The 12195-nt window shown below is 44.2% G+C and overlaps 1 protein-coding gene across 1 annotated transcript; it reads left to right on the forward strand.

Moving 5' to 3' along the window:
* Positions 1 to 1649: 1649 nt before the first annotated feature.
* On the forward strand, positions 1650 to 8922 carry LOC121137865 (mast cell protease 8-like). Its single transcript, XM_040740703.1, is given in 7 exon segments — positions 1650 to 6092; positions 7208 to 7355; positions 7678 to 7775; positions 7778 to 7809; positions 8018 to 8131; positions 8133 to 8273; positions 8685 to 8922. Coding segments are annotated over 7 exon segments (741 nt in total). The 5' UTR covers positions 1650 to 6037; the 3' UTR covers positions 8838 to 8922.
* The last annotated feature ends 3273 nt before the right edge of the window (positions 8923 to 12195 follow it).

A 12195-nucleotide genomic window follows, 5' to 3' on the forward strand; every position in this document is an offset into this window, starting at 1 on the left:
GTAAACCTTTTAGATGTTTACTGCATCTGAATCTGACTTTACTGTAAAACTTTATGTTTTTATGTTGTTAGCAGGGCCTCTTAATAGAGCCATGAGGTCTTTCCATTTATGTTGAGTCAGGAAACCTCCCTTAAAGGAGCTATGTAGTCTCTGCTTGTCTCTAGCAAAACGGAGCTCACCTGAGAAAAATGCTGCTACCAAAACACTGAGTTTTTTTTTTGTTCTTTTGTTTGTAAAATCCCTTTTTAAGCCTTTGTTAAGGTTTAAGTGGAAATTCTTAAGCCCCACGTTGGGTGCCATATTGTTGGGAGAGTCCTGCCTGGGTTCTCTTGCCAATTTAGCCCCCAAAAAACACACAAGACACTATATTATGAAGCTGTTGGCCGATTGCTTGGCTTCTTACTGGCTAGCTCTGACTTAAGTATTTAACTCATAATTGCTAATCTAAATATTTCTCTTACCAGAGAAAAGGTCCCGGACCTCTTACTCCTCTGGCAGCCTACATTGTGTCTGTCTGTGCCTCTCTTTCCCAGAATCCTCCTCAACTCCTAGTCCTACTACGTATCTTGCTTCCCTATTACCCAACAGTGCTTTATTCAACAACCAACAACAGACAGATTTACAGAATTACATCTCCCATCAGGCAATCTATTGGACTCTTGTTTTGGACCAGTATTTATCCCTAGTACAGGAATGAACTTTGGGATCCCATTCACCATAGAGGGCTACTCTCTCAGCCTAGACACACAGGGAAGACATAGGCCCTGCCCCAAATGATGTGACAGACTTTGATGATCCACCATGGAAGGACTCACCCTACTGGGAAGCAGAAAAGGAATGGGATGGATGTTAGTGCGGGGCATGAGAGGATGGGGGAGAGGGAGTACTGGGAAAGATATGTAAAATAAGATCATTTCTACATTAAATTAAAAAAGAAAAGGAAAATATGATGCATAATTAAGAAATACAGGTTGGTAGTTAGTCATCTATAATGATTAAACTTGTACTCATGTTAGGTATCTTTTCGAGGACATGAACAGATATATTTAGATAAATATATGGTCTTGAAAAACTTCAAAGTCCAACAGAATATGACATTTAAGGTGTGTAATATCCTAAAGCTTTTCATGAGACTGAGGCACATCTGTCTGCTTCTGACAGCAGCAATTTATTTCTAAAGAAAATGTTGGGCATCAAAGAACCTCCATGTGGAGTTTGCTTTCTTTATGGCAAAATGCAGCCATTTGGGCAAAACACTGCCTTTGCTTCAACTGCTGACAGTATGCTATCCAAACTGGATCAGAAGAAATCAAAAGAAAACAGCTGCTTAACTTTGTCAAGACAAGGCAGAACAGTCCTTCAAAATTCCCTGCTTGTCAAAAATATCTCTCAGATGTGCATGTCCTGTATGCTAAAGCTGAATGCCCCAATGCTGCAGAGGAATTTTGAATGACTGTCCAGGCAGCCAGATGCCCTGTAATTAGATAATATTACAATATGCTGTGGTCTTGATGGAGTTAAGGACTAAATAGTTAAACTCAAAGTTTTTCTTAGTTATGATAAAAGACAAATTAGATGTAAAAATATATATATATATTTACTATGTTAAAGCTAAAAATGTTCCTTTAAATATACAAAAAGCAGAAATGCTCTCATATAATCCTTTTGCACACGGGAAAGATATTTTGCTTTCATTTGTTAACAAATTGTTGACTGGCCACGAGTTAAGTAGGAAGAGGTTAGGCAGGAGACTCAAACTGAAAGAATGATGGTAAGAAGAACAGAGTCATGGGGAGTCACCAGGAGATTTGGAGGAAGCAGGAGATGAACATGCCATGCTGACAAATGGTACAACAATGTGGTAGATAGTGTAAAAGCCATATGGATTAATTTAAGGTGTAACTATAGGTTAGTTATAAGCCTAACCTATCAGCAAATCATTTATAATTATTAATAAGTCTCTGTTTGATTACTGGGCAGCCAGATAGCAGAAGTAGAGCTATGTGGCAATACAGAAACCCCAACTACAATGGTCTGCACTCTTAGGTGATGCTCCTCCAATTAAATGTTTTCAGGATGCTCCCTCTGCTAGAGTATGTATGTGAAGAGAATGTCTCATGTGAAACCAACTGGCCTATTGCTTCTCTTTCCACTGACTAGAAACCTTCATCCCTGGGGATTAGAGACAGCCATACACCACAGAGAATATTAGCATTGTATAAACTATTTCTATGAGATTCCTGTGTTGGTGTGACTCTTTAATTGAATGAATATTGACGGTGGGTTATTTGTAATCTCTGCACCAAAGAATTCCCCCCGAAAGATTCTCAGCATCGAATCTAAGAATGTTCATGAAGTTCTTCACAGCACACTCTGCACTAAAGAGCATCAGTTCACAAAGACTCTTTGCCCTCTGCTCTCCCATCTCTGGAAGCAAAGGAGAAAGGGCCACTGGGCAAACTGACAGTCCTCACTGAGGGACAGCTGTCATGGTCACCATCCTTTCAGGGCCACTCAGCTCTTCCCCCACAACAAACTCTCGCTCTCCAGTTCTTCATCAGCCATCTTCATGTGCTTGGAAGTCCATCCATTTCCCAGGATCCTCTCTTGTGGGTGTTTACCTTAAGTTGACCTCCTATCATACCCTCCAGCTGAGTTAGGTGGCCAGGTAAAAAGAAAAGTAAACCAGTGAGGAAGACGACAGGCCTCAGACACAGTGAGCAGCTCAGTAGACACTCAAGGCTTTGAGTGTGGTTTCTGGAAGGACAGCAACAAACATCTCAACTGCATGTACATTTTGTTTGCAGTAGTGGCTTCCATACACAAGAGGCAAAAGAAAAACCCAAGCAGCGCAGGAACTTCACCTTAAGTGAGTGTATTTATTCCTTAGAAACAATAACATAGTCTGTTAAAGACTTCAGACTATTCTCATATGAGTGTGAGGACATTCCTTTCTGACTACACACAAAAAAGGTGCTTCTCAAGATTTTTTTCTGAAACATCTACAGTTGTGGTAATCTACAGCCTGTAGTCTGCCTTAAAAACCTCAGAAGAGCACAAGAGGAAACTCCCTCCTGGAAGATTCCTCCTAGTGGTCCAGACGGTAAAGAAGAATCCAGGTAGGCTTTTCTGTCATCACCTCACCACCTCCCAAGCTCTCACTCTAGTTTGTAGACTGTCTCCATCTTCTAGGCTTCAGTATAGTCCTGACGTATCTAATAGGGTCTGGTTGGTAAATAAAGTAACAACCATGTATGAAGCATGAGGCAGCATCATGCTCAGGATGCTGGTGTTTGTACAACAGGCTCTCACAGAAGACAGAGACACAAATAGAGGCAGATGGGGAAGCAACAGTGTTCATACAGGTTCAGTGTTTCCATACAAACAGGTGAAAATATCTTAAGAAGAATGTCATTGGTAGCTATACAATGCTGTGGTTCTGAAAATAGCTAAAATTATCAAACTTGTGTTTTCTATACTTTGCAACAATGGCAGTCTATAAATCCACAATGAATAAGATGTTACCTAGGAAAGATGTTGTGCCATGGACTGTTCAGAGAAAGTATTGATGAGGCTTCAGTCTCCCCTGGAGCTTTCAGGTTGGAAGAAGGCTCCGAGTGTAGCTGATATCATACACTAGCTGGGACTCCAGTCCACATGGTCCTCTGTGATGGTAACACAGAAACAGAAGTTGTGGGTAACAGGGACCCAGAGCCATTATCAGTACAGAGCCAGGCCAGAAAGGATGAGTGAAGAAGACACAGTGGAAAGGGCTTGCGTGGCCTACACGCTTGTCTGAGGTTCTCCTACCTAGAGTCCACAGCCTCGTTAAAGGACATCAGTGATTTCTTTAATCAAACATGAGAATTTTTCACACATTACTTTCATGCAGTTTTCCTGACCCATTTGTATTGCCTGCTTGACCTCTCACCCACATACATTGTATATATACACTATCCCATTCATATGTGGCTGCTTTGTCATTGTCTTCTGGAACAATTACATGTGCATGTGTGTGTGTTTGTATATATAAATATATGTATGTATATATATCCCATGGATCATTGCTTTCTGGCCCTCTCAGTCATGTATTTAGACTATCCCACATTCAAACATTGATCCCATTTTGAATGTAAATCTCAAGGGCATTTCTTCTCACAACTGCGGACTCCACCTGACACTTGACACAGATCTTCTGGGCAATCTTCTCATTTAGTACAGACACAGGGAGACCTCTGATGTCAGTTTCATAAGGAGAAAACAAAACTTTGTACTCACAAAGTCCTAAATTAGATACACATTAAACAATGAAATCCTCATACCAGTCATCAACTTCATTCCCCAAATAGTGTCTAATATCATGGAAAGACACCCCAGCCCTTAGTCAATACAGGTGTCAACTTTGACAAAGGCCACAGTGACCACTCACAGTGTGGCTGCTTGAAAATGGCAGAACCCTGGTCCAAAGAAGCCCTGAGGTAACGGGGCTCTCAAGCACGTGTGAGGCACGAGACCAGCCCAAGACCCTGCCCCAGTCTCTTGAAAGTCGTTTAACTACAGGAAAACGTGATGGCACTACCAAGATGAAAGATATCAGAAGTGAGCATTGGGACAGAGCAGGGCCAGATGCATCTAAATGATAACCAGCTGCAGAAGCAACATTGTAATCTAGCATCTTTAACTTTCTATGTGTAAACCCCAAAGGATTTGGTTTAGCAGATACATGGTACCACAGAGATATTTAAGAATTATTTCTTCGTTACTGAACATGGTCACCATTTACCAACTGAAGAGAGTAGGATGCAAATTAACAGAGGAACAGGGCAAACTAATCCCTTCCATATCCCCTGGGAGGAATGAAGATGAGAATGTGTTTGACTACAACACCTTTGCTGTGACAGATCTGAGGTCAACATGAGGACTACTTCCAGCTGACATCAGAGGTCTCCTGTGTCTAGACTAAATGACCAGATGGCCCAGAGAAGCACGCACAAATGTCAGATGTATGCTGGACTTCTGAGAAAAATGCACTAGAGTTTCACATTCAAAAGCACCTGCATAGACACACTGCAGGAGGGACTAGAGCTGATTCCTCAGAGAGACAGACACAGAAGCTGCCTTCTCAGAGGAGACAGACACAGAAGCTGCCTTCTCAGAGGAGGCAGAGGGACACAAACTGGTTCCTCAGCAGAGGCCGAGAAGTGAGCAGAAGCAGACCTTTGCCTATGTCACCTTCTTCCCTAGGGACAGGACTGCATTGACAGTGGAACCGGAGCGAGTGCAGACATTTGGCTGGAACCCCACAGCCCTCATTCTCTCCTCAGCGCTCCTCTCCTGACTTACTGCTTTGCTGCTGAGAGGATGGAAACACTTGAGATGTCTTTAGAGACTGCATGGGATCCCGAGGACTGGTCTGTCAAATCTTTCCACAAAGCTCCCCTATTCTGTCATTTCCTCCTGACAGTGTCATCAACATCACACTGGCTCCTCATCCTAAATCTTTGTTCTTCACCCCATCCCCCAGTAGTGTCCAAAGCTCTCAAGGTGTTAAAGGTGACCCAGCTTTTCCCTTGGGTATTGTCTCAGGAGGGCACTTTAGAACGTACAATAAAAGTCTTCATGCTCTTGGAAAAATAGAACTAAGCTCCTCATAGAGAGTCACGGGGGATGTACAGATAGTATATCTCAAGGACATAATCACCTGATCACAATTTCAAGACACAGAGGCATCATTCTGCAATTCCCGGGTCGGTGACAGGAGAAGGGAACTCCCTCTCTGCTCTATGTGGAAGGCCTCAGGAGGCTCATACACCCTGCTCAGAGGCCAACAAGCCTGTGGGGAATGTGGTCATGCTTACCAGAAACTGACTGAAAAACTGCTTCCTGCATGCTCACCACACAGATGCAGCAAGAACTCAGATCTTAAATATCACACAGGAAATCAGTGGCCACCGGCCCTGGCCCTCTGTCCACACCTAAAGGTTTAAAAGTGTGAGCATGAACAGGTGACAACTGAGGACAGCTCAGACCTCTGAAGATGTTCCTGCTCCTGATCGTGGTGGTGGCTATCCTGCCAGTCAGCACTGAAGGAGGTAAGCAACCACTCCCCTTCCTCGAGTCCTGTGTGTCAACTGACACTGCCACAGGGTCCCAGTCAGGCTCTGTCTGAGGTCTACTCCTCACTCAGTTCATCTGAGAAGTTTGCTGAGCCCCAGCCCAGCGCTGGATAAATGGGATCTGAAACCACAAGGAACTGCTTGTAATGGCACCTAGTAAGTGAGATCTGTCATCTAAGAGAGAGGAATTACAAAATTATCATAGGGCCCTAGTGGAAACATCGAGTTGAAAATGAAGGCTGAAAGTTCCCAATGGCCAAACCTAAAACGGGCAGCTTTACCCATGCCTGACATGAGGATTGAGACTAGAAGAACTTGTCTTTTCCGGATTCCAGGCTTCACCGTGGCATTGTCTCTCTTCTTCTGATCATACAGGTCTGCCATGACAACTGCCCACAGTCTAACAGAGACAGCTAAGTGTGGCTTCATCCCTTCTCTACAGCTTGATAGAAGCATGATCCTCCAAGCCATCTCCCCATCTCACTATGATCCCTAAGCTTCTGTGTTCTTCTTTCTAAGTGTTAAGTCTCTTTCAATGACGTAGGCAGACAACCCTACCCAGAGATCCAGACTACATTAGGAACTCCTCTCCCAGCTACTGGCATAGCACATTTGAGGGATTTTCATGGTTTGTGCAACAGTCTGATGTTTCTGAGTAGTGTGCATGCTATATATCATGAATCAGAATAGAGAAAAGGAAGACAGACTTTTCTACCCCAAGGGCTTCATGCTAACGTCAGGCAGAGCCCAGAGTCTAAGTGAGCAGGGCCCAAGTTAAAGCAGTGGTTGCTGACAGGATGTGTTCTAGGTTTTCTGGACAATGTATGCTGAATTCTTCCTATTTGGATACATGAGGTTTAACTGAGTCAGGTAAAAACTTGATTCCAGCATTAGTACAAGAAGAAACTTAAAACTAGGGAAAAAGTGAATTCATGCCTCAAACCCTGTGTGATCACACACAAAAGCCAAGGACCCTTCATCCATGTCAAGTCCACATACTTTTCTGTCATGAAATGTCCCTTATTCCAGTATCCAGGTTTGTTGCACAGTTTCCATGAGAACAGAGGTTCAGAATAAATTTTCTCCTCTAGGACAAATCTTTTGGGGTACAGAGGCCAAACCCCACTCCCATCCCTACATGGCATTCTTAAGGATTTATAGAAACAAATCACGCTCTCGATGTGGTGGCTTCCTGGTGCAAAAAGACATCGTAATGACAGCAGCTCACTGTTATTCAAGGTAAGGAGAAGAAACAGAGTCTTTGTAGCCTGGAACTGACCAATAACAATAGATACAGGCTGTCCTTAAACGTAGAACAAAGTGAAGATCAACCTCACTTTATACTATTTGACCTGATCTGATTGCAGGACATAGGACCTGATGGTGTCAGTGAAGGATCAGAATGATTGGGGACATTTCTAAAGCCCTAAAACAAAATCCTCCTCATGAATTTCTTGCTATTTGACTCAGCCAAGCTCTGCCTTAGGCTGAGCCCTCCACCTGCATTTCCAAGTATGATATACTGCTTCCATGTTGTACTTAATCCATTTTATTTTCACAGGAAAATAATTGTAACCTTGGGTGCTCACAATATCAAGAAAAAGAATAACACCCAGACCATTCCTGTTATTGACGCCATCCCCCATGAGGGCTATAACAATAAAAGCTGATCAATGACATCATGCTACTGAAGGTACCATTTTTCTGATTACTTTGCAGCACTCCACAGATTGCTAGTGTATCAGTCCAGTCCTCTCTCTGAGTGGTGGGTCTATCGTCCCAGGGTAACAGAATGGGACTTTGGGGGCTTTGTATTTGGGGAAGGTACAGTCAGCCTCATCTGTGGTTTAAGCTTACTGAGATGCCAGACCTGCATCTTTCTTCTTCATCTTTCTGACCAGCTGAAACACAAAGCTCAAATCAATAACGCTGTGAAGACCATTGCCCTTCCAAAGAGCAATGACTGGGTGAAACCTGGGCAGGAGTGCACAGTGGCAGGCTGGGGAAAAAAAGGAAAATTGTCAAATGCCTAACAAACTGCGGGAAGCGAAGCTAGAAGTTCAAGAAAGCAAGAAGTGCCAAGAAATGTCCAAAACCTACAACAACTCCATCCAGCTCTGTGTGGGAAATCCCGAGAAGAAGAATGCTACTGCTGGTGTAAGGACATGGCCACCTTCACATGTTTTCCTGGGACAGGGCTGTAATGCAGACACAGTCAGGCCTTCTCCCATTGTTCCACTACTGCTAGTCTAGCGTTTATGTGGGGATCAACTTACAAAGATCCACCATTTTCCCTGCCCTTTCACTGTGGGAAAATAGGAGAGCAAAGTCTGCTGAGACTGAGGAAAGGACACATCAGGCACAGACACTGTAGGTAGAGGTCACAGAGTTCATTGACCTCCACTGCATCTTGAACACAGGTCAATGATGGCAGCTAGCCTTTCCATATGGAAATTCAGGCTTCACTGGGAACAGAGAAGAGTAGTAGGAACAGAGAAGAATGGGGAGAAAATGAGTCCTGCAAGAGGTTATGATGTTTACTGAGACTTACCATTTTTCTGTCCACAGGGAGATTCCGGGGGACCCTTTGTGTGTCACGGTGTGGCCCAGGGCATTGTCAGTTATCACTTTTGTACCAAGAAACCTCCACGGGTTTTCACCAGAATCTCAAGCTTTTTACCTTGGATTCAGAAAACAATAAAAGTCCTTCAAAAACCCTAGAAGTCAAGCCCTGAGTCTGGGCCAGTGTCCAGCATCATGGGGTACAGCTATCGGAATCTTAATAAAGACATCTGTCTTCATTAAAGAGCTGGCATTGTTCTACTTAGCAAATGCATAGGTAAAGTATTTTGTGCACCAGCTTCTTCTTCATCCTCCCCTCATGTCATGGTCGCTATCTTCAGATGCTTCTCACTAAACCTGCACATCTTCACCTGTACACATGATCCCATCCTCTCAGCACACAAGTACACCTTGTACTGTCAGTCCTAGAGAACTGACTTAGTCTGAGAAGAATGCTGACTTACTTTCCAAATTCTTCTTCAAATGTAACAGACTACAAAAGGATGGAAAGTTCAAAGCCCTCATTTCCCTATCTACCCATTCCTCTAAGGGATTTCTATGATTCTAGTAAGTCAACTGTTCTCTGAGGCCCCTCCCAGAGTTCCTGGTCCAGCGCCCCAAGGCCTCCCTACCCAGCTGTCATTTCATCTCAGAGCTCTGCCCTCCTCTCTTTACCTTGTCCAAAGGGATGCAGGAGATGACACATGACAGCTCCATCCCCTATATCAGGAACTTTAGAATAGGATCAAGTGTTTGTGCCTAGACCTGAAGGATCACTTCCACTGAAGCAAGGCCAGCTCAGCACTTCTCCAGTGTGTGTGTGTGAGTGTGTGTGTGTGTGTGTGTGTGTGTGTGTGTGAGTGTGTGAGTGTGTGTGTGTGAGTGTGTGAGTGTGTGTGCCTGTGTTGTGTGATGCCCCAGAGTTCTGGTGTGAGCTGAATCACAAGCATGCACTAAATAACTACTGTCTCATTCAACTTGTGCCCCTAGTCATAGACAGTAGTATGATACTTTCTTTGTTGTACAATTTCTCTGATGTTCTCTAGGCTTATTAAACATCCTCATTGCCAAGTAGCTCCCTAACAACCCTATACACCCAAGGCTCTCCTCACAAATCTCTCTAGGGTTTATATCTATGAATTTAGTTTTGTGACCCTCTGGGATTAACAAAACCCGCTGTGTAACTGTGGGTTTGGATCTATCTTTTGGAGCCTGGAAGACTCAGCAGTGGATATACAACTCAAGACAGAGATTACCTCCTCTCCGAGTACCTATCAATAGCTAATAGTTCAGAGGTAAAGAATGGGCCCTGCAAGCCCCTCCCAATTCTAGACTAATTGGTGATAGGGGTGGTCTCATGTGGGCCCAGTGCTGGGAACTAAGGTTGGCATGAACCAATGGCTGCAATAACAGTATCAAGTCCAGAGAGAGGAATTTTGCAACTCTTCACCCTACCTCCAGATCTTACATACTTTCCACAACCTTTTCCATAATGTTCTCTAAGCCTTAGAGGGGATGGCATAAGTGACTGGATTGTGGATGGACTCTCAACCATACATAACTTAGTAATGCATCAAAGGTAGCAATAATTCTCTGCATTCACCGTGACTCATTGTTAGGACAAGTGTCTCTGATTAGTCCTGGGGCCTCTTTTGTCAATGAAGGAAAGCATACATTTTTGGAAGTCAGTTTGCTGCTCTGTCAGTTCAGTAAACCATCAGAAATGCTCTCCAACATGGACCCAGTGACTCCCTGTAGGTTATTAGCCAGGCTTACAGCAGCAGGCATGGGTCTCATGCAGCCCACGGTGTGGGTCTTGAAATGATCAGAAGACAATTGGTTCCTCTTAGAACAGTGATGCTGCTGTTTCACAGATGTGCACACCTGGATTTCCATGTGGCTTCTTTATACTTTCTTCATCAGAGTTAATTCTTCCCTCCAACTCAAACATACAGTCCCCAACCCTATATCTTACTATTTATGGTCATTTAGATGTAACTGTCTAGCAGAAGCTCATAGGGAGTGACACTACTAAGAGGTGTGGCTTTTTTGGAGGAGGTTTGGCCTTGTTAGGAGAAGTAAGTCACTGTAGGGATCAGCTTCAAGGTCTCCTTTTCTCAAGCTATTCCAGTTGTTTTATGATCAGGATATAGAAATCTCAGATCCTTCACCAGTACCATGCCAACCTGTATGCCAACATGTCTCCTGCCATGAGACCATTGGACTAAACCTCTTAAACTGTAAGCTATTCAAATTAAATATTTTCCTTTATCAAAGCTGTTGCCATCCTGGTGTCTCTTCACAGCAACAGAAGCCCTAACTAAGACAGAAGTTGGTACCATGAGTGGGGTGTTATTTTCATATGCTTTACTGTGTTTTTGTTTAGAGGATTGGGCTTCGGTACTTTGAGTTAGAATTGCAGTGCAGAGCTTTAAGCATTGAGTAATGGGCCATACTAATAGGAACCTGGCAGATTTGAACTGAGGGGCCTGTCTCACGAGGTTTCGAGAAGAATTTTAGTATGCTGCCAAGATCAAGAATCCACAGGAAGGCTCACACAATCAACAAATGTGGGCTCATAGGAGCTCACAGAGCCTGAATGGACAAGGGAGTCTGTGTGGTCTGACCTAGGACCTCTGCTTATGTCACAGTTGTGCAGCTTGGTCCTCTTGTGGGACTCCTAACAGCAGGAACAAGGGCTGTCTCTGACTCTTTTATTGAGTTTTGAGACCTACTTGTCATACTGGGTTGCCTTGCCCAGCCTCAATATAAGGGGAGGTGTTTAGTCTTATTTAAATTACAAACAAGCTTGCCTCACATGTCAATCCCAGATCCCTCTGCCTCCTGTCTTCCACTGCCACCCTCCAATCCTGGAAACCCCCCACCCAATCACCACTCCACTCTCCAGAGAGGTTGAGGCCCTTCATGGGGGCAGAGCCTAGGCCCTCCCCTGTGTGTCCAGACTGAGAGAGCATCCCTGTATGTGGAATGGGCTCCCAAAGTCCATTTGGATGCCAGGGATAAATTCTAATCTACTACCTGAGGCCCCAAAGAATGCGGAGGCTTCCTCACTGACACCCACGATCAGGGTGTCTTGATCAGTCCCATACTGGGACTGTCAGCCATCAGTCTGGTTTCCGTGAGCCTCCCTTGTTCAGATCAGCTGTTTCTGTGGGTTTCACCAGCCCGGTTTTGACCCCTTTGCTCATGACTCCTCTCTCTGCAGCTGGGGTGCAGAAGTTTGGTACAGTGTTTAGCTGTGGGTGGGTGTCTCCCTCTGCTTCCATCAGCCACTGGATGAAGGCGCTAGGATGGCATATCTCATTATGGGGGGGTGGGGGTGGCATTTAAGGTAGTCTCTCCACTATTGCTTAGATTTCCAGTTCGTGTCATCTTTGTAGATTTCTGGAACTCTCACTAGTGCCAGATCTCTCCTCAAACCTATAATGACTCCCTCTATTATGATGTCTCTTATCCTGATTTCTACTTTTCTTCCCCCAACTCAACCTTCTTGATC

This window comes from Mesocricetus auratus, unplaced genomic scaffold (genome assembly GCF_017639785.1).
Source record: "Mesocricetus auratus isolate SY011 unplaced genomic scaffold, BCM_Maur_2.0 Super-Scaffold_100707, whole genome shotgun sequence".
Taxonomy (NCBI): domain Eukaryota; kingdom Metazoa; phylum Chordata; class Mammalia; order Rodentia; family Cricetidae; genus Mesocricetus; species Mesocricetus auratus.